The following is a 23,218-nucleotide window of genomic DNA, read 5'->3' as shown; positions in this document are numbered from 1 at the left end:
TTCTGAAGAAAAAGAATAAAAGCTGGGATGACAGGGACTAGAATTTCTGCAAACATTAAGACCCAGGGGATTAACCAAAAAATTATCTCTTTCTTCAGAAAGGAAATGAGTTATGGTCCTGAGGCTCCTTTACCTGCTCACAGAGTGATCGGTACCCATTCTCCTCTAATCGGTCCAGCTCAAAGGTCTCTCCAAGCAGTGGGTTGAATGGCTTACTGGTGCGGAAGACAGTAGTGGAGTAGGAGGACACGGTGAAAGCTGCAACATAACAGAGCTGTTCTAGAGAATTCTCACATTTTGCAGCTCGGTCTAACAGCTCATGGTATTCCAGATCTTCAGTAAGGCGCTGAAGCATGGACAAGGGCTCATTAAAGTTTACCTGTAAGGAAAAGAACAGTTACAAAAACTCTGCCCACCCATCTATATGAGACAGTTTAATGTTTTTGCAGTTGAGGAAATAAATCACTGGGGAAAGAGGGCTTTGCTCAGTAGAGCAGCTCTAATATTTAATCCGCAAACAACCCATTCTCCTTGTTAACTGTTCATGTCTGTGAGTGGCAGAAATCCCTGTTTTCATTTCACTAACTGTAAGCTCTTTGAGATGGGAAGCATGCCTCTTCTGTTGAGCACTACATACCCAAGATCCATCAGTGCCTGGCCCACAGAAGACCATCATCAAATAGGTGTTGGATAAGTTTTTAAAAAAAGAAATGTAATGTATTTTAGCACAAGTATACCCAGAGAGGAAGTCAGGTATTTAAAATTCTTGGAGAATGAAAGAAATAGTAGTAAATTGTAAGTATAGTCGTATCCTGACTAGTTATAGAAGTTAGCTTCCACCCTGGACAAAACAATTGCTAAGTCTCAGTTCAGTTCTGCATCAGGCCAGGATTCTGACTTCTCCTCTGAGGCTGGATAATTGTGTTTCTGGGAGTGAAGTGCTCATGATGGGGGTTGAGAGGGGGCTGTGCATGCTCTTACTTTTCTAATTTTGAAGCCAGCTTAAGGTGACCAAGTACTGGATAAAGCAAGCATGTGTGTGTATATGTCTATGAAGCAGGGGTTGGGGGCTTCTGTTGCGGGAGATGTTCATTCATTCATTTATTCACTTACTCATTCCACAAATATTTATTGAGTACCCACGTGTGCCAGACCCTATGCTACCCACTGGGTACAGAGAAGCGAACAAGAGAAGCTGACTTTTTTGGGGAGTGGAGGGGTAGGGAGTGAGAAACATTGTTAATGCTCCCCACCCATCTACTCCCCAAAAAAGTCAGCTTCTAAATTAACTCTTTGAAATTTTAAATGATTTTACTATGTAAAAATTCACTATAAAACAAGTCGGGTTCCCAAGTTAGTCCATAAAGCTTATTTAATTAACAACATAGATGAACGAGTCTAAATATTATTAGCCTGAGTTCTAAGTCTAGAGAAGAAAAGAAGAAAGAAAAAAATTCCCTTTTTAGTGAACGGTTCTGGCCTTAAGCAACACTTTAGTTAAACAAACAAAAAAAACACAACATTTTTCTTTCTGTTTCACCTCTTTCAGCATTTTTGTTCACCCTCCTAATCACCAACCTCTGAGCTACATATTACCCTAATACTTGCTATCCCCCTCAACTGTGAAATTAATATCGTATAACTTTTAACTGTAAAAAACTTTGAAAACAAAGTATCAAGGAAAAAATTTTCTTGAAATGAGATCACCACTATTAACATTTTCAGTTTGTTTCTATACATTCATACATTTTTTTAAAGTAATAAACTTGGCCACGTGTGGTGGCTCATGCTTACAATCCTAGCACTTTGGGAGGCTGAGGCGAGTGGATTGCTTGAGCTCAGCAGTTTGAGATCAGCCTGGGAAACATGGCAAAACCCCATCTCTATAAAAAAATACAAAAATTAGCAGGGTGTGGTGGCGTGCACCTGTAGTCCCAGTTAATTGGGAGGCTGAGGTGGGATGATGGCTTGAGCCCAAGGGGCAGAGGTTGCAGTGAGTCAAGATCATGCCACTGCACTCTAGCCTGGGTAACAGAGTGAGACCCTGTCTCAAAAAAATAAAAATAAATAAATAAATAAAGTAAATTAAATTAAATTCATAAACTACAGCCTGCTTTTTCTCTGAGAAATATCCCAAATGTTTCTCTGTGAACATTTTCCAGTGAACACAGAGCCACAGGACCAACACTCATCCTTTGAGAAACAGGACCTACCAAAACAGTGTGCCATACTCCAGAGCCCTCTTCCCCACACTGACAGACAAGCAGTATGAGGACACGAATGCACACTGAGGGGTGGTGGGTTGAGAAAGCCCTAATCTTCGATTCTTTTTAAAGAGGGCACTTATTAACTACACCCAACAAAATCTCTCAGTGGCAGAATTTCAGGCAACATGAAGTAACATTTCCATACATTTTGAGGAAAGCTGGGGACAGGCAGTGTACTTCACTGGTGGTACTAGACATACCAGCAGTGCATGGGACTAGAATCAGCACATTTTTATCACTGCTTTTCACACACACACAGCCTTGCCCATCAACAACCAGTTTCTCCAAAAGTGCCAAGCTTCTTATAATGGTCATTTTATTACTCAAAAGCCAAGCAGGGAAACAAATGAGTCTGAGTATTTAAAGTGGAAGGAAGGAGGGAGTTACACAGCTGATGAAAAATTGGGCAGCCAAAAAAAGACAACCCAGAGATTAGCAGCAGCAGGAAGCTATAACCATTGGTAGGGTGGAGAGATGGGGAGAAGCAGCAGTATTTCTACAGCTCAGAGGTGGAGGTCCAAGAGAGGAGGATCAGGAGAATGTAAAACATCAAGGCGGGGGAGGCCTGTCCAGTGAAAACTAGAGCACACAGGTGCTGCCAGAGCACCACTTAAGAGGGCATAGAGGAAGAGACTTCCGACAGCTATAACCTCCTACTGGTATCTTGCATTAGTGAAGCCCAGCCAGACTCCAGTAGCCACGGAAGCCTGAAAAAACACTTCCTAGAGGGATTAGTTTTCCTGTGTCACAGCCCAGAGTAGGGGAAGGGTGAAGACTTGATCTGTGGGCAAAACAGGTACAGGATTGTACATTCCTAAAGGCAGTATCAACAAGGGGACTAATGGTAAAGGACAGAGAAGTCACCTAGACCCAGAAGCTATTTCTTTTTTTTCTTTTTTTTTTTTTTTGAGACAGTGTCTGACTCTGTTGCCCAGGTTGGAGTGCAGTGGCACGATCTTGGCTCACTGCAACCTCTGTCTCCCAGATTCAAGCAATTCTCCTGCCTCAGCCTCCCGAGTAGCTAGGATTACAGGCGTGCGCCAACATGCCCGCCTAATTTTTATATTTTTAGTAGAGATGGGTTTTCACCATGATAGTGAAGGTCTCGAACTCCTGACCTCAAGTGATCTGCTCGCCTCAGCCTCCTAAAGTGCTGGGATTACAGGTGTGGGCCACCGTGCATGGCACCAGAAGCTTTTTTTTTCTTTTTTGAGACGGAGTCTCACTCTGTTGCCCAGGCTAGAGTGCAGTGGCTCGATCCCAGCTCACTGCAAGCTCCGCCTCCCGGATTCACACCATTCTCTTGCCTCAGCCTCCCAAATAGCTGGGACTACAGGTGCCTGCCACCACACCTGGCTAATTTTTGTATTTTTTAGTAGAGACGGGGTTTCACCGGGTTGGCCAGGATGGTCTCGATCTCCTGACCTCGTGATCCACCCACCTCGGCCTCCCAAAATGCTGGGATTACAGGCATGAGCCACTGTGCCCGGCCAGCACCAGAAGCTCTTTCTAAGCAGGAACTACATTTCTGAGGCTGCAATGACACGCCTTTCCAGTCCACTTTCCCACTACTCCCTTCAAGGCACCTAATACTCCAGGCAAGTGGGGAATCTTTTCAAGCCCCCAATAAACTAATTATTATTTTAGGTTTATCCTAAGGTTACTCATGGCCTTTTCTTACCTGAAGGTCAATCTTTTTTTGAGACAGGGTCTCGCTCTCACCCAGGCTGGAACGCAGTGGTGAGATCATGGCTCACTGTAGCCTCAACCTCCCGGGCTCAAGTGATCCTCCCACCTCAGCCTCCCAAGTAGTTGGGACTACAGGCACACACAACCATGTCTGGCTAACTTATTATTATTATATTATTATTATTTTTTTGAGACAGAGTCTCGCTTGTCATCAAGGCTGGAATGTAGTGGCACCATCTCGACTCACTGCAACCTCTACCTCCAGGGTTCAAGCCATTCTCATGCCTCAGCATTCCGAGTGGCTGGGACTACAGGCACGCGCCACCATGCCCCCCTAATTTTTTGTATTTTAGTAGAGACAGGGTTTCATCATGTTGCCTAGGCTGGTCTCGAACTCCTGAGCTCAGGCAATCCACCCACCATGGCCTCCCAAAGTGCTAGGATTATAGGCATGAGCCACTGTGCCCAGTCGAATTTTTTATTATTTGCAGAGACAGGTCTCCCCATGTTGCCCAGACTGGTCTTGAAGTCTTGGGCTCAAGTGGTCCTCCCCAATCTCCCAAGTGTTAGGATGCACCCAGCCCAACACTTTTCTTTTTTTTTTTTTTTTTTTTTTGAGGCGGAGTCTTGCTCTGTCACCCAGGCTGGAGTGCAGTGGCACTATCTCGGCTCACTGCAAGCTCCGCCTCCTGGGTTCACGCCATTCTCCTGCCTCAGCCTCCCAAGTAGCTGGGACTACAGGCGCCTGCCACCACGCCCGGCTAATTTTTTTTGTATTTTTAGTAGAGATGGGGTTTCACCGTGTTAGCCAGGATGGTCTCGATCTCCTGACCTCGTGATCCACCCATCTCGGCCTCCCAAAGTGCTGGGATTACAGGCTTGAGCCACCGCGCCCGGCAGCCCAACACTTTTCTAACAAAAATTCTACATATTTATACATAAACCTATTTGTTTTCCAAGACCCAGTTAATTAATTACTTCGACATCTGCTGAATGATTTACACATGCCAGGCACAGGGCTAAGCATGGAGGATATAAAGACTATCAAGATGTAGCCCCTGATCACGAGGAATGCAGTCTATGAAGAGGCAGAAACTACACATTGGTCCATAGCTTCAAGAGGGTAGGGAGAATGCTTCTGTATTTTTGTATGCTAAGTAGCTGGCTGTTGACAAAACCTGTAGCCACTTGCCCATCCCCACTATCCATTCTTCCCTTCTTCTACAACTGGTAGAACTCTTAATTTTTCACAAGGTCATGTCATCCAGAACAGAAGTCTTCATTTCTAGCCTTCTCTCCAGCTACCTGTGGCCATATAGCTAAGTTATAGCCACAAAGATTTAAGTGATAGTGATTTATGCAACTTCCAGGAAGCATCTTCTTGGTTTTTTGAGACAGAGTCTAGCTCTGTCATCCAGGCTGGAGTACTGTGGTATGATCTCAGCTCACTGCAACCTCTGCCTCCTGGGTTCAAGCGATTCTCCTGCATCACCCTCCCAAGTATCTGGGACTACAGGTGTGCACCACCACACACGTTTAATTTTTGTATTTTTAGTAGAGATAGGGTTTCACCATTTTGCCCAGACTGGTCTTGAACTCCTGACCTCAAGTGATGCACCTGCCTCAGCCTCTCAAAGTGCTGGGATTACACGCATTAGCCACTGCATCCAGCCAGGAAGCACCTTAAAAGGTACAGCCTTTCCTCTTTTTCTGTTTTCCGTCTGGCTGGAATGAGGCTCTGATGACTCAAGCTGGAGCAACCACTTGGGCCTGCGGACTGAAGCCAAAGGCAGCAGAGCCCCAAGACAGAAAGAAGCCTGGCCCTGACACCACAGAGTATGGCACTAGCCCTGGACCACCTACTTCTGGGCTTGAACACAATAATGAGTTAAGTCAACATTTGTTTAAGGCAGAGGGCTGACAGCTTTTTCTGTAAAGGACTGGATAGTAAATATTTAGGCTTTGAGGGCCATATGGTCTCTGCCACAACCACTTAACACTGCTGTTGTAGGATGAAAGCAGCTGCAGATGATACGTAAATGAAAGAGTATCACCATGCTCCTATAAAACGTCATGGATGTTAACATCTGAATTTCATCTAATTTTCACATCACAAACTATTATGCTGTTTGTTGAGCCCTGGCTTAAACTGATATATTCTGATTTTTTTGTTTTTGCATCCCCAACCCCACAGCTGGCCTCAAGAATTTGTTTCTTTAATAAATTGAACCTATATCTTCTATACCTAACTGAAAACTAGGGCAACATTAGGCAAACAGTAGGCACCCAGAAAATACTTGTGAAATGAGCAAGCAGTGATACACACTGTTTACACCATAAACAGTGGAACTTGTTGGAACACAAAGGAGAGACATTTCATCCTGATAGGAAGCACTGGAGGAGGTTTGCAGAAAAAGACACACTATAGCTGCATCCTGAAGAAATGGGTATTAGCCACAGCAGAAAAAAGGTGGCAAGTGTTGATAGGGAACTGACAGAAGTCCATGCAGAAAGAGCAGTATGTACAAATGCCCTGAGGGAAAGGACAGGATGCCTGAAGGTAATCCTAATGACTAGAACTCGGGACATGTGGGGTGGAGCCTTGCCCATGAGGAGGAGTTACCAAGCCCCCTAAGGTATCTGGACTATGCTGAAAGCAATGAAGATCCAGTAAAGGATTTTAAGCTGAGGACTGATATTTGCCATTTTTCAAAAATCACTCTGACAACAGTGTAGACAGATTGGAGGAAGACATGACAGGGGAGAGGGAGGTCAGCCCAAACACCATCTTTGCCATGGGGAGGGTCCTCATCTTTCTGGTTTGAATGAACGATTTTTGCTTCGGTATTCCCTAAGCCTTTGTCTGTGTTGTACTTTCCATAATACTATCACAGAAAATAATGTTTTCTACCTGTTTTCATGTCTGTCTCTTTCAAACTACATGCTTCTTGAAAACAAAAACTATGATGTATTTATCTTTGCATGCATGTCCCCAGTGCATCTAGCATAGAAATTTGCTCAAAAATAACTGTTACTGAAAATACACATCTGATTCTAGGTGATCTGGGAACATATCAGATCCAGAGCCAAAATTAAAGCAGCTAAATTTAAGGAACAGTTTATGACTGTAAAGGTAAAAGAGACCATGCCACAAACTGCCGCACAAGTGGGTGGGGCTGTCATATCAGCACTCTTTCCACTGAGGCTTGAGAGGAACTCCTGGCAGCAGCTCCAGTGTACAAGAGCCTTACCGGCATGGGGATCTTAGAGAGTTCTTTTCCAATGCAGTTCTTCATGATGCTCCATAAATTGAGGCTATAGTTTGGCTTGTATGGTATTCTGGTTCTTTTTTCCTTTTTGGTCTCCTCCAGCTGATGCTTGTACTGAGAGCAAAAACAAAGCCATTCAACCACCCACAAAGAACAGAAAACCTGGTATTTATAACCTTCCCTTCCCCCGTGCTAAAAAAAGAAAAAAAAAAAATCAGTTTCTCTTAGTACTTCACAAAAAAAAAATCCTTGGGAATCACAACCCACGTCCCTCACCTCTGACAACTCCCATATAAGAGTTACCTGTTCATCAAGGCTGATGTCACTGCTGGCTCCACTGATATTGCTGCCAGTACGTCTGTACGGATGGGAAACACAGGAGAATGAGAACAAAAACCAGAACTAGAGTTTGGTCCTGGACATTTCTTTACAAAGCAGAATGCCAAGTATACTGTATAAACTTATTGATGGGTGATCAAATGACAACATTTAGAATAGGAATGAATTTAAATATCTGAAGAATTTGTTTATGTAAAAAAGCTGACACTTTTTCACTTACGAAAAAGGGCCCATTCTACAAACAGATCTTGAGACAAAAAAGAAAAAAAAAAAAAAAGGAAAAGGGACCAGACTGAATATTGACAATTATAATACTCTCACTGAAATGTTTTTAACCTTTTGATGGCCAAATATGTTTATTTTCTTCAACAATCAAGGATAACTTACTTGTGGCCCAAATTTTCAGGCATGGTGATGATCTCAGGTGCATCAAAAAATTCATTCTCATCATCTTCATCACTCATGTCCCCTTTGCCAGAGCAGCACTGATCTACAAGAAGAAAAGCCCCATTTGTTGACTTTGGTTATCTTTACTAAATGTCTGATAGAGCAAGTTCTTTTAAACACTAGCCACAAACACAGCAAAAAATGGTAGAAAGTGGAAAATCCAGAATAAATCAATGGGTTCCAATTCCATTTCACACGAGTCAGTGACTGTGGAGAGTTTGGAGTTCTCCTACCAACTGCAGAAAACCATCTGGCTCACCTTAGACCAGGCTACCTGAGAGCTAAGCGTCTTACCTTTACCAGAACCCACACTGCCAGGAGTGTTTGCCGGCAGCACCGTGGCTCCTCGGAAGGCCCTCTCCAGGTGATTATGCTGCTTCGCCAGCTGCTCAAGGGTCTCTTCCAGTCGGATACGCTGGTCTCTTTCGTACTGTAGTGACTTTTGCCATTTTTTACTATGGGTCTGGGCTAACATGAGGAAATCTCTGCAGGCCTGTATGGAGAAAGAGTTGACTGTGTCACCTCAACTAGTCAGTTTCCCCTCAGGCTTCTGCAAGCCACTGAGTAACCTTATTCCGGGAATTTTTAACTGGCAAATTACAATGAAAGACTTTCCCTTTTATGCCAAGGTATCAGGGACAGCTAGCTCCATGCTGAAATCAAGGTCAAACCCAGAAAAAAAGTAAATATGGTTATCACGGTTCTTTTATACTTTCCTGGTCATAAGAACCAAACAAACGCCAAGTGAGCAGTAAACCTAGACAAAGTATTTGTGGCAACATCAGAAAGAGCAGGTATGTGAACTGCACCAAAAGTAGAGAACTGTTGACTGAAAGAAGGATGAGAGCACACACAGGATAACTACTTTCAACAAATTCTTGACTAAACTCAAGTAACTGAAAGCTAAGGAATTCAGACACCAAGAACAGAGAATCTACACTGAGGTAGTCTAGTATGGGGAAACTCATTTTGTTTTTATTTTGGTCACTAAGAGAAACAACTGACCTTAAAAATTAGGAGCCTTCCAGTGTGCAGGAAGAAGGGTTAAAAAGAAAAATATTAGAAGCCTACTTGAAAAATCAAAGAAGGCATTTAGAGAAAAAACCCACAAACATGATTATACCAAGTCCCTCCACTGGCTCCCCACTAACATGAGGATCAAATACTAACTACTGGTTATGAACATAAAGGGACCTTCACAATACTGCCTTGTATTCTCCTCGCCAGGCAGGTGTATTTAGCACTGCACCCTACAATACAGCCGCACTGAATTGTTCACCATTTCTTGGACACAGATTTCGGGGCACAGGCTGGAGTGGAACGCAGATCACAGTTCAATGCAGCCTCAACCTCGCCAGGCTCAGGTGATCCTCCTACCTCAGCCCCGCCGAGCGGCTGGGACTACAGGTATGTACTACCATGGCCGGCTAATTTTTGTATTTTGTAGAGATGGGATTTTGCCATGCTACCCAGACTGGTATCAAACCTATGGACTCAAGCGATCTAACCATCTCGGCCTCCCAAAGTGTTGGGATTACAGGCATAAGCCACCGTGCCCGGCGGTGGACACAGATTTCTTTCAGGCCTGCCTACTTCAGCATATGCTATTCACTCTACCTAGAATGCCCATCCCTATCCCGTTTCTAAGAAAGGGGAAATATTTCTTTAAGATCTATGGCAAATGTTACTTTGTGACATCTCCCCACCAGTCTCATAAGCAGCCAGTCTCTTCTCTACATTTCCATTGCATTTTGCACAAACTTCTATTTTACACATGCACAGCAGTATCGTGACTGATTTTCTATCTCTCCAGATGGATCATATGCAATTTAAAGACACATTTTTGAGCTTATTCATATATAGATCTCCAGCTCCTGATTTAGTTGCTCTGTACACAACAGGGACCTGATAAAGTTTGCTTAATAAATAAACAAAGGAAGGAGGCAAGCAACGTAAACTTAAAAGGCTGTTCCCTGTTATATAGAGAAGCTAAAAGGTAAACAGGATATTTACTCCCATGGTTTCAACAATTGCCTATAGGTTAATGGTTACTAAATCAGTAATTCTAGCCCAGCCCTCACTGAGATTCAGAATAGAATATCCAACTCCCTATTCAACGGCTCAAAGTAACTTCAAAATTAATGCATCCCAAAGTGAACTCATCACCTTCCGTTTTTTGTTTGTTTGTTTTGTTTGTTTTTTTCTTTAAGACATGTTCTTGCTCTGTCACCCAGGCTGGAGTGTAGTGGCACAATCATGGCTCACTGCTGCCTCAACCTCCCAAGTTCAACTGATCCTCCAACCTGAGCCTCCCAAGTAGCTGGGACTACAAGCATGAGCCACAATGCCCAGCTAATTTTTGTAGTTTCTATAGAGATGGGATTCTGCCATGTTGCTCACGCTAGTCTTTCAACTCCCGGGCTCAAGGGATCCACACCTGGGACTACAGGTGTGAGGCACCACGCCCAGCCTCATCAGTTTCCTATGTTATCTCTGCTTTTCCCTTTGATGTTCCCCAACCCAACTTTCAGGGCCCTCCCAGTTGTCCAAGCCAGAAAATTAAGGAGCATCCTTCTCTTACTTTTGTCTCCTTCCTCACAGCCAGTAATCAAGTCCTACTGATTCTTCTTTAATATTTAAAAAATCTGTACACGTCTTTCCATCCTCCATACTCAGAAACAGTACAGACTGCATACTCTGGAGTTGGACTGGTGGGGCTCAAATCACAGATCCTTCCCACTATCTAGCTGTACAAACATACGTAAGTTATTTAACCTCTCTGTGCCTCATCTTCCTTTTCCATAAACAAATAATAACAATAGAGTACCTCATAGAGTTGTTGTTTTACATGTAAGCACTTAGAACCATATTAGGCTCACAATAAACATTCAATAAGGTGTTATTATCATCATAAGCTGGGCATGGTGGCACACGTATGTAAAACACTTTGGAAGGCCAAGACAAAAGGAGTACCTGAGGCCAGGAGTTTGAGACCAGCCTGGACAACATACAAGACCCCATCTCTGTATAAAAATTCAAAAAAGATATAAAAATTTTAAAAAGAGGCTGGGTAGAGTGGCTCACACCTTTAATCCCAGCACTTTGGGAGGCTGAGGCAGGCAGATCACCCAAGGTTAGGTGTTTGAGACCAGCCTGACCAATATAGTGAAACCCCATCTCTACTAAAAATACAAAAATTAGCCAGGCATGGTGATGTGTGCCTGTCCCAGCTACCTGGGAGAATGAGGCAGAAGAATTGCTCGAACCCAAGAGGTGGAGGTTACAGTGAACCAAGATTGTGCACTGCACTCCAGCCTGGGTGACAAAGTGAGACTCTGTCTCAAAAAAAAAAAAAAAAAAGTTGAGTATAGTGGCTCTGCCTATAATCCCAGCTACTCAGGAGGCTAAGGAGTGAGACTCACTTGAGCCTGGGTGCTTATGGCTGCAGTGAGCTCTGATGGTGCCACTGCACTCCAGCCTGGGTGAGAGAGCAATACTCCGTCTCTTAAAAAAAAAAAAAAAAAAAAGAAAAAGAGAAAGGCCAAGCACGGTGGCTCATGCCTGTAATCCCAGCACTTTGGGAGGCCTAGGCAGGTGGATCACGAGGTCAGGAGTTCAAGACCAGCTGGCCAAGATGGTGATACCCCATCTCTACTAAAAACACAAAAAATTAGCTGGGCATGGTGGTGTGAGCCTGTAGTCCCAGCTACCTGAGAGGCTGAGGCAGGAGAAATGCTTGAACCCGGGAGGTGGAGGTTACAGTGAGCTGAGATCACACCATTGCACTCCAGCCTGGGTGACAAAGCGAGACTCCATCTCAAAAAAAAGAAAAAAATTATGACTGCATCAAAATTGGTCTCATCTTCTAATCCACTACTACCAAGCTTAGTATGATCTGCACCCCTTCCTTTCCCCCACAATTAACTCCTCCCAAGCCTCATGCTAGCTACTTCCTTGCCTGACTAATAGTCAATTACCAGCCGTTCCCAGACTCTGGGGAAAGGGATGGATCTGAATATCCCATACCAGTACCTGGATCAAAGCTTCTCCCTCATTCCCTTTTATTTTATTTTATCTTATTTTATTTATTTATTTATTTATTTATTTATTTGTTTGTTTGTTTGTTTATGAGGCAGAGTCTTGCTCTGTTGCCCAGGCTATAGAGTGCAGTGGTGTGATCTTAGCTCACTGCAACCTCTGCCTCCTGGGTTCAAGTGATTCTCGTGCCTCAGTCACCATGTCTGGCTAATTTTTTTATTTCTTTTAGTAGAGATGGGGTTTCACCATGTTGGCCAAGCTGGTCTTGAACTCCTGACCTCAGGTGATACACCTGACTCGGCCTCACAAAGTGCTGGGATGAGGCCACCATGCTTGGCCTCATTTCCATTTAGTAATACTGACTGCAATCAAAATTTGCCAGAGACAATCATATGTCAGGCACTTCACATCAATTATCTGACAGAAGTCTTTCAACAAGCCTTTCAACAAGCCTTTGAAGTATCTACTAGTATCACTACCATTTACAGATAAGGAATTGATGTCACAGAGGATGCAGGCTGCCCTAAGTTATACAGCTAGGTCACAGAGGCAGTTGGACAGGATGCAAGTTGCCTCAAGTTACATAGATAGGTCATGGAGGCAGCTGGCCTCCAGGCCCCAAGCTCTAGCTTGCCTTTCTTCATAGGAAGACTCTCACTGCTCCTTCAGAATTTAGTTGAGGAAATTAGAGAAATTTCCTAGTCTGAGCCAAATACTTCCGAAGTGCTATACCACAGTGGCCTGTGCTCATTTCTATCAAGTCACTTAGCATAGTCCCTAATGATCCCTTTAATTCTTCAACCCTCACTAAATAGTGATCTTCCTGAGGACACGGACCATATCTGCCCTCAGCAATATCCACTAGCACAGTTTGTGAAACACAGCTCATGCTCAATAGATGGCAGATGAATATATTAAAAGTGTCAAATTTACTTCTCTGGTTAGATTCACTTTAAGAGTTAGAAAAGTTCTATCCTAAGCAGTCAAGAAACTGAAGCAGACATAAAAAAGAACAATATTGGCCGGGCGCGGTGGCTTAAGCCTGTAATCCCAGCACTTTGGGAGGCCGAGATGGGCGGATCACGAGGTCAGGAGATCAAGACCATCCTGGCTAACATGGTGAAACCCCACCTCTACTAAAAAAAAATACAAAAAAACTAGCCGGGCGAGGTGGCGGGCGCCTGTAGTCCCAACTACTCAGGAGGCTGAGGCAGGAGAATGGCATAAACCCGGGAGGCGGAGCTTGCAGTGAGCTGAGATCTGGCCACTGCACTCCAGCCTGGGCAACAGAGCAAGACTCCGTCTCAAAAAAAAAAAAAAAAAAAGAACAATATCATGTCCTTTGCAGTAACATGAATGCACCTGGAGGCCAACATCCTAAGTGAATCAATGCAGACACAGAAAAAAAAAAAAAACACGTTCTCACTTATAAGTGGGAGCTAAACATTGGGTACACACCAACACAAAGATAGAAACAATAAACACTAGGGATTCCAAAAGTGGGGAGGAAGAGGACCAAAGGTTGAAAAACTACCTGTTGTGTACTATGTTCACTACTTGGGCAACGGGATCATTAGAAGCCCAAACCTCAGCATCACGCAGTATACCCATGTAACAAACCTGCACACATGCACCCTTGAATCAAAAATTAAATTAATTTTTAAAGAAGAAGTTGAGTGAAATATATTCTTCCTTTGATATAACTTTGCCAGTTTGGAGCTGTGATGCTCTAGCATGTTAATTTTTAACATGTGTATTATACTTAAGGCCTTGCTAGTATCATCTAAAAGGTACAAAGGAAACAACACAGGGATAAAAAAAAGTGTATTTTAAACAATAACTGGCTAGGAAAAGGGCATAGGCAGTGCAGCAAGAGAGTAAAGAATGAAAACAGAACTCACCTCTGACTTCTAAGAGATCATCCCCTTTAACACAAACTCTGGACACTTAGAACTTAGGGAAGAATGTCCCCCAGCGAACAAAGATGAGTACATTTTCGAGAGAAAAATTGAAACTAAAGTTTTAGTTTTATAAAGGGGTGCTTTACTTTGCAAAATTTTTACATCAGAGTAAAAAGAAAATTATGGAGTGGGGTGTTCACCTGATTTGGATAAAAGGTGGCATTCACTCTCAGGAGACCATTGTGCCGAGTTGTTTTATTTAAAAAGTATACGTATGGCCGGGCACGGTGGCTCAAGCCTGTAATCCCAGCACTTTGGGAGGCCGATATGGGCGGATCACGAGGTCAGGAGATCAAGACCATCCTGGCTAACACGGTGAAACCCCGTCTCTACTAACAATACAAACAATTAGCTGGGTGTGGTGGCGGGCTCCTGTAGTCCCAGCTACTCGGGAGGTTGAGGCAGGAGAATGGCGTGAACCCGGGAGGCGGAGCTTGCAGTGAGCTGAGATCCAGCCACTGCACTCCAGCCTGGGCGACAGAGCGAGACTCCGTCTCAAAAAAAAAAAAAGTATACGTATTTACTATTTAATTGACTGTATGACTTAATGAGGTTTTCCTGATCACAAGGGGACTGGAAAACCAGACACACAGTCTCCAGGAATACACCAGACATCAGAAACACAGGCACCCTGAATGGCTGACTGGTCAGTCCTAGAAGATAATCTTCCTGCAGTTCCTAAGTGGAGAATATGTCTTTTACCTTGTGTGAATCACAGCACTGAATAAAGTGTTAAACACATCAGAAAAATGATGTTAAAATAAAGGTTATAACAACTTTCTAAGTAAGAAAGGGGTTAAATGAGAAAAATGATACTTTCCCATGGTCATGGGAAAATATCTTTGACGTTTAGGGGTGACATGAACCAAACTAGTTCAAAGCAGATGATATATCTTACTATGACATATCATAGCACCCTAAACAAAACAAAAGTCTGGCACTAGAGAGGTAATTTCACCCCACTTAATTAGGAAAAAAAATCTACCCTGCATAATTTCTCACAGAGTACTCTTCTCACTTATGAAATGCCTTTGAGTGTTTTTATGTAGAAGGTAACTAAAACAACCTGCCAGGCGAGAATCAGTAGAGGAAAAGCAGCACTGTTTAAAACATGTATTCATTTCATACATATCAATACATCGGTAATGCCATTGGTGCTCTGTTTACTCAGAGTCTTGCACCCAAGTAGCTAAAATATTCTGCAAACCAACAACAGCCACCCAAGATAGGAGTCATAAGGAGGCTGAAGTTTTACCACCCTATTTAAAGAAAGGTGCCCAAAGTTGAATATTTTGTCTTATCACCAAAATTATCCTTGAATTCAAGGACTAAAGATGGGAATAACTAGTATTATAAGGTTCTCACTAGTACCTGATCTAGCCTCACTTACCACCCTTTATGCCTGAATGCATTAGTAAAGTAAGGAGATGACTCCAACTTAAAGCTCAAAGAACATGACAATGAAAGGGACTTAGGGAGATCTTTTAGTTCCAACAGATGAAGTGAGACAAAAATAAATAAATAAATAAATACACACATAAAATCACAACCTAGAGAAATTAAGGGACTCAGCTAATACTGATCAGATGTCCTAGTGGTTGTAGAGCAGTCAGTGCAGGAACCCTGAACTCCTGATTCCCAGCTGAAGCAAAGACCTCCTGATCACTGGAGCAGAGCGTGAAAGTCATTCAATCTGTACAGCCTGTTCTATTTCATGCAGTAAACAATGTAACTTAAAGCCCTTGAGCAGTGAAGCAGGCCTTAATGTTCTGTGCTTTATCACTTACAATTTTTAGGCATTTGGGGAGAATTATGTTTCAAAGAGGGAAAGAATCAAAAAGCAACACAGATACCATCTGCACTCACGTTGATCATGGCATTGGATGTTATCCTAAAGAGTGTGGCTCGTTCGTTGACCTGTTTGATCTTTTCATTGCTCTCAGCAGGCAACTTCAGGGACTCTAGCTCACTGAGGGAACGCTGCAGAGCTGTGCCATGCTTAGCTATCAAGTCATTGCACGTGCTCAAGTCCTCTACTTTGCTGGAGAGGGTCCGAAGGGTATTCTGCAGCTCAGTCTTGTCAGTTTGTGAGACAGACTCTTCATCTCCTGATTCATCTGCAGGAATGAAAAGAAAGGTTACATGAATCCAGAACCAGGAGTAAGAGTTGGAACCCTACCTACTCTGTCCAGAAACAAACCAACATTCCTCACGCTGTGGGCATTCTGACTCACTGAAAACTTGCCATTACCAGATGGTTTCTCTACAGTGTGGTCCACAGATCACCTGCACCACAAACACCCTAGGTCCTTCTCAAAGGGGCAGAGTCTCTAGGCCCACCCCTAGAGACTTTGATTTAGCTGGTGTGAGGCAAAGCCCAGGAATCTGCCTTTCTAATAAGCTGCCCAGGTAACTGATACACACTGAAATTTGAACACCACTGACCCACAAGACAGAATGGAAAAGCTGAAAGGCTCTTGGAATTGGGAATTAATTACTGAGCTCTTTAACTCTAGCTTGAGGATTCCTATCTAGTCCAAGCTAACTATTATTGCAAATCCACTAACATCCGATAGGTGACTGATGGGACCTGTATTAAATGAGTTGAGAATCACAGTCTAGCTCTTTGTAGACAAAGTCCACATCACAAAAAAGGCCATCAATTTGTCTTCTGAAAGAGAGCTTAGAAACTTCATGACTAAAGCCACCATGAAAATAATGCAAAAACTCACTTTAAATAGCTCTCCAACAATAAGTCAAGTATAGAAGCTATGTTGTACCTCTCATACTCAACACTTCATAACTGCAAAGTGGTTTTCTAGCAGTGTCACTTCCTTTGGAGGAGCTAACATTAGCACTAAAATCAAAGCAAGAAAAAAAAAAAAAAAGACCTGTCCTTTATGCTAGACAGAGAGACAGGGCCAAAGTCAAAATATAACTTACTACCAAAAATTTACAAACCAATGAATTCTCCTTTCACTGATGAATGAACATACAGTATGGGAAATGACAGGGGATAACAAAGTCAGCAGGTGACCATCTTGGTCGATGCTAGGTAAACAAGCTCAGTATGATTAAACTATCAACATATCAGGGAAAAATCCTACCATTTTCCTTGAAGAATAATCAAAACATAACTTGATTGCTCCTTTTAGTTAACTAATGCAGCAAAATGAAGATTTTTCATAGAAAATATCACATATACAGTTTTTGGCAGTCTACTAAAATTGTTTCAGCTTAACTAACAAAGGGTTAGGTAAGAAGATATCAGGAGAAAAAGCATGAATAGCTCCAAATTGTGAGGTACAATACTCCCAAGACTGACCCAGCAATAAAATAATTATTTCTCAAAACTTTAAGGTAGCCAATTAAAAGGCAAAAGAACAACTGTTATGCCTCTAGGACAGAATTTTTCAACCTTGGCCAGATAATTCTTTGTTTTGGCGGCTGTTTGGCATAGTATAGGAGGTTCAGCAGCATCCCAGGCCTCTACTTTCTACATGCCATAGCAGCTCCCTCCCTTCAGCTGTGACAACCAAAAATGTCTCCAGACATTGCCAAATGTCCCTTGGGGAGGAGAATCAACCCTGGTTGAGAACCATCACTCCAGCAGAAATACTGCATGAAGATGAGAAGCTTGAGACATCTAGGATATAGGTGATAATCAAATGACACAGCGTAACGATGACAAACAAAATCTGTGCATAAAAGGGGCAAACAGAAAGTTCCCCAGGCAGGTTTCTTTGCTCCTGACCTGACTCTGCCAGCATCTTCACAGCTTTGGCCTTGGCCAGTTCCAGGGCCGTCACCCAGCGCTGCCGCTCAACTTCTGAACTAGCTTTCAGATGGTAGGTCTGAGCGCCCCCATTGGAAATGATGAAGTTGCAGGAGTCCTCCACGGTGATGTTGGCTGTGGCGAGGTTGATGGTACCACGGCAGGTATGTCTCATTTCTGCCTTTGATCTGCAATAACAAGACAAAGATAAGTTAAACAGAAAGTTGATGGTTTATTCTTTATCACATTCCATTTCTTTTCATAACTCTTTACTCCCTGAAAATATGCTTGTCTTAGGAATCAGCAAGTTCTGGTCCCTCAAACGGGTCCCTAAAATTCGAGAAACAATTAGTAGGGATTTCCTTTCAGAGCCTATGGTATTGTTTCTGAGTCTGAGTCAGATTTTCTTTTTTTTTTTTTTTTTTTTTTGCTTTGCTGTCCCTCTTACCATTTTCTTTTTAGAAATAGGCTTTACAGGCCGGGCGCTTGTAATCCTAGCACTTCGGGAGGCCGAGGTGGGCAGATCACCTGAGGTCAGGAGTTCCAGACCGGCCTGACTAACATGGTGAAACCCCATTTCTACTAAAAATACAAAAAATTAGCCGGGCATGGGGGTGTGCACCTGTAATTCCAGCTACACAGGAGGCTGAGGCAGGAGAATCGCTTGAACCCGGGAGGGGGAGGTTGCAGTGAGCTGAGATCGCACCACTGCACACCAGCTTGGGCAACAAGAGCGAAACTCCGTCTCAAAAAAAGAAAGAAAGGAAGAAAGGAAGAAAGAAAGACAGAAAGAAAGAGGCTTTACTGAGGTATAACTACATGCAATGTTAATTTAGCAATTTTAAAGGTACAACTGAATGAGTTTTGACAAATGTACACAACTGCGTAGCCACCACCACGATCAAGATGTAGAACATTTCTATCGTCTCAATAAGTTCCCTCATGCCCTTTTGCAGTCAGGAATTATCTTTCACTTAGCAAGTTATAATTATAAATTGCCCTATAACCTCATGCAACAGTCTCATTTCCTAAGAATAGCTCCATTTTATATATACCAAACCATCTCGCTCCTGACTGTAACTCAGCCCAAATGAGAACTGTTACACCATGCTTAGAATTATATTACAGAAGTGTAAAAAAGCACACTTAAATGTTTAGAGTATGAAATATTGGCTATGGTTCAAATGATATGAAATAAGAATAACTAGCTTTCTGGGGAAGTAAAAAGGAATCACCAAGTGTTTTAATCTTTCTGGAAAATGTTCATTCCTAAGGTCCACCATACTCTACTGGTGGGAACTCCTAAGCCGTCTATTAATAGCTAGGAAAGATTCAGCAGATCTGCTCTCAGAGGCCTGGGTGTAAAAATTTTCCCGATCTCTACTGACTGACAGTTCTATTAATAGACTAACTTTTGAACTTTACAGCATTACTTGGTGACAATAAGCTATAAGACACTTCACATAAAACACCAAGCTTCACATAAAATATCAAGCTTCTAGCGCAATCGAGTGTCTAACACAAACTGTGTCATTTCCCTACCACCCGCTGGTTATGCCCAGGAACCTGCATGTTGAGACTGCAGTTTTCCCTGTACAAATTGGAATACAGAGGTCAAAGTCCTTTGCCAACTGCCACAGTACAAAACAGAGCCATTTCCCTTTTAGTGGAGTTAAGCAGCCAAACACACCTGGCATATCCAGAATTCCTGCATGCCAGAAATGGCACGCACCCCATAAGATCTGGTATGTCTGAGAAAGTCTGGAAGATAGGTTTGTTGTTGTTCAATTTCTCACGTGAACTGTTCTTCCTTCCTCAAATGCACACATGAGTAGTATGGGAAGGCCAGAGGGGTCTCAATGGACTGGGCCATTTTCCATCTCCTGCACCTGCTACACTGTAACATGAATCCGTTTTTTCTATTCTTACCTCCCCACCCCCAAGCTTCAGTTACATTATGAATAATGCAGGCTGAATTACAGATGCACAGCTGACAGGCCAGCTTGCTATGTTCTCTACTCCAAAGATACTACTTGGACCTTCTTCCACATTCCTCCTTATTGGAGCTTTTCACAAACCACTTCTTAGGAATCTCTTCTGCCTGGGTCATCATTGTAAACTAAAGAAGTTTCTCAAATTACAAAAAGTCTGTAGCAGTTTAAAAAATACCAAGGAACTCTGGGAGTAAGGCAGGCTTGATCTTGGAGCTCTTGCGTTTGGGAAGATACACTTATGATTATAAATGATTAGTGTGGAAGCTGGAAAGACACGAATCTCAGGGTACAAGAGAGGTTCTTCAGGCACTACAATATTAGGTGGTATTTTCTGACCAGAAAGTTCTTCCCTGAGAAAGCTAGCTGAAATAGTAATTCAATCTCTAGAAGCCAGCCAGGAAAACTAATACTATGGCCTGTCACGATGTTTCTGGGAGAGCTGGGATTCCATGTAAGGTTTTAAATAATGGGACATCTAAGTAACTGGGTACGTAAGGAAGCCCGGGATAGGTAAAAAGAAGGAAATGGTTTGCCAAGGCCTATTAGGACAGTTCATCCGAGGATGGGTCTAGGAAGTACACAATCCCACTTAAAAGGAAAACAGTATTTTGGAAACAGTATATATAAGAAACTGCAGGTTTTGGAGGTATGAAAAGCAGGAGGAATGACACTTGTCTAGGTAATTCTTGGAGGAAGATGAGGACCAGAAGAACCCTGCAGGAAAAAATAACTGCCAGTATACTTGATAGGAAGTATTTTAGCGCAATTTTGAGGGTAGTGCACAGATTGATAACTCTGGATCCCGCTGGTTTGTTTATGGGTGGGACCGTCTAAGTTGGCTAGGGCAGGCCTATGGCATATTTCCCAATATGTGGTTTGGTATGTTTGGGAAGGAGTTGTATCTGTACTCAGACAGGTACCACTAGCTCTTGTAAGGGAGAAAAGTGGTAACAAATACTTAAAGAGACAGCAACATATAAGTTATTAGTGTCTAAGATCACTACTGATCAACACAAGTACTGATCAAAGAATCCACTGGCCTGGAAAGTGGATCTGGTAAGAACTTGGATGAGAAATGACCACACATGAAGGCCCTGGGGTGATATACAATTTTTGAAAACGCAAAAACAGTAATATTGACTTGCTACCCAAGTCAGGATATAAAGCAATTAAACATTAAAATGATGGTCAATAATAACAGGAAAACATGAACCTGAATGAGAGAAAAATCTAGGGAAATTAAAATTTTAGATTTGTAATCTAAGTTTAAATGGATGGTCCTGGTTAGAAAGGGTTATAGTTAAAATCAATTCTGAATACAGTAATGCAAATGAAATATACAATTATTCACAACTGTTGATGAAGCAGTGAGGATGAGCTATCTAACGCATTTTGCCGTGTAAGAGGACAGGTAAGAAGAATGTGTTCCTGTCAACAACCTCCAACTCCCACCTTCAATTTCTCCTCAAAATTCTCTAAGAGCCACTACAGTGGAGTTAATGGAAAAGAGACTTGTTCAGCCTAACTCTCCGGGTGGCAGAATGATTCCTGGTGAAGGAAAAGAAATATAGAGTGAACTGCCCTTCAACATCAGTGTTTTCGGTCTCAAAGGGGATGGTCTCTGGAAAAAAATATTTCCATTGGAATGTCATTAAGCAAAATATCCCTTAAAGGAGATTTTTATACTTTTTGCATAAAATACACATAGTAAGCATGATCCATAAAATTACTCGCTATTGATAAGCAATTATCTCTGTAACTGACTGATTCATTTAACACTAACCTAAGTTTTAGGTTAGATTAGTGTGAACAGAAGTAGTTTCAAATCCCAACTCCTCCAAAACCTTGGGAAAGTTGCCCATGCTGTCTGTTTCCCTCATCAGTAAGATGGGAATATTTCCCAACTCCTAGGGTTGTTGCTGGGAGTCAACAAAATACTGTAATGAAATACTGTATATAAAACACCTAGACACCTTGTGCAGCCCTCAGGAAATGTCTACGCCCTGTCCCCGAATCACCTATCTTAACTCCTCTATCCTTTTTAGCCCCAAAGCATGCTATGTGATGGCGATGGCCAAGTTATAAGTCACCATAAATATATATTAAACAGTCCAAAACACCTTGTTGAACAGAAGTAATGATACCAAAGACATGGATTCTTCTTTTAATAAATGCTAATCCCAACTAACCAAAAAATCACAGAAATACTGGGTAAAACACTTAATCATTTCCACGGGAGGAAGTGGGGCAAGCAAAAATAAAAGCAGCACTGGGGTGCACATCTCCATTCTAGGCTGTCCAGAGGCAAAAGCGTATGCAAAGTCTTGGAGAGATAAGGCAGAAAGGGGACGGAATACCAAAGCCACCCAGTGTGAATGATGCCCTTGTGTCTCAATGTGAAGGAAGCAAGGACGGGCACATCAAGAGCTACGAATAACCTTGAGTTTTGGAGACTGGGCACTGACAGCTAAAACTTGGGACTTCCAAGGTAAGTTCCTTGGGAGGAGTGCCTCGGGTTTGCTCTGCTGTGTTCCCTTAGTACCCACACCAGTGCCTTGCTTGCATAATTAATAATTGCACCCATGTGCTGGTGGAAATATAATGGAAAAACAGACGCTCTCCAAACAATTGCTGACTGGAAAGGCCGGGAGTGAAGGGAAGATAAGGCACCAAGAGTGTGTAACCCGAGGGAAGGTGAGGTGTAAGTCCAGGGGCTTTTCACTTCGTGACAGTGGGGTCCGACCCCCGGGCTGTCAATCCGCACAGATGACGAAAAGGGGCCTGGGGCAACCCTGGCTGCGGTGCCGGCTGGCGGTAATGCCGGCGCTGGGACTGTCGGCAGCGATGGGAGAGGCAAGGTGAGCGACGGCGCCCCGGAAGCAGTTACCTGTAGTAGCTCAAGAGCCCGTTGCTCAGCACGAACCACCGCCGCTGGTAGCCTTTGATATAATTGGTCCATTTGAAGAGCCAGCCCTCTCGAGCCGAGCCCGAACCCCCAGCGCCCGAGCCGCCCGAGCCCCCAGTCGGCGGCGCAGGGGCCGGGCCAGCCGCCGCCACTCCCCCGGCCCCCGGGCCTCCCGCCGCCGTCGCGACCACTGTCCCTGACGCGGCTCCGGAGCCTGGCCCCGCGTCTCCGCGGCCGCCGCCTCCTCCCACCACTGGGGGACCGGCGCCGCCGCCGCCAAGTGCTGCAATGGCTGCCGGGCCTGGCCCCACCACTCCTCTCAGCTCCGTCGCCGCCATGAGCCGCCGCCGCCTGGAGATACAGGACCGGAACCGCCTACGAGAGCCGCCGTCGCCGCCCGGAGCGCCCCACAACGCTACCGCATCAGCCACCGCCGCGCAGCGTCCCCGCCCCGCCAGGCGAGCCGCGGGGAGGAGGGCTCGACCGCCGGGAAGAAGGACGTCGATTGGTGCCGCTGAGTGTCACTTGAGGAAG

General features: G+C 43.6%; 1 protein-coding gene across 1 annotated transcript in view; it reads right to left on the bottom strand.

The window, feature by feature from the left end:
- OSBP (oxysterol binding protein) overlaps window positions 1-23,166 on the bottom strand; it is a 42,704-nt gene extending 19,538 nt beyond the window's left edge. Inside the window, exons 1-8 of the mRNA XM_037999272.2 lie at window positions 22,667-23,166; window positions 17,765-17,973; window positions 15,877-16,127; window positions 8,306-8,504; window positions 7,952-8,054; window positions 7,529-7,583; window positions 7,208-7,339; window positions 134-379 (exon numbers count right to left, since the gene is read on the bottom strand). Of these exons, the coding sequence (XP_037855200.1) occupies window positions 134-379; window positions 7,208-7,339; window positions 7,529-7,583; window positions 7,952-8,054; window positions 8,306-8,504; window positions 15,877-16,127; window positions 17,765-17,973; window positions 22,667-23,022 (1,551 nt within the window). The 5' untranslated portion in view covers window positions 23,023-23,166. The remainder of the gene's footprint in view (window positions 1-133; window positions 380-7,207; window positions 7,340-7,528; window positions 7,584-7,951; window positions 8,055-8,305; window positions 8,505-15,876; window positions 16,128-17,764; window positions 17,974-22,666) is intronic.
- Between the last annotated feature and the right edge of the window lie 52 nt (window positions 23,167-23,218).

The sequence above is a fragment of the Chlorocebus sabaeus genome, chromosome 1, assembly GCF_047675955.1.
Source record: "Chlorocebus sabaeus isolate Y175 chromosome 1, mChlSab1.0.hap1, whole genome shotgun sequence".
NCBI lineage: Eukaryota > Metazoa > Chordata > Mammalia > Primates > Cercopithecidae > Chlorocebus > Chlorocebus sabaeus.
The sequence above is the reverse complement of the archived record's forward strand: the minus strand, read 5'-3'. Positions and strand labels throughout refer to the sequence as shown.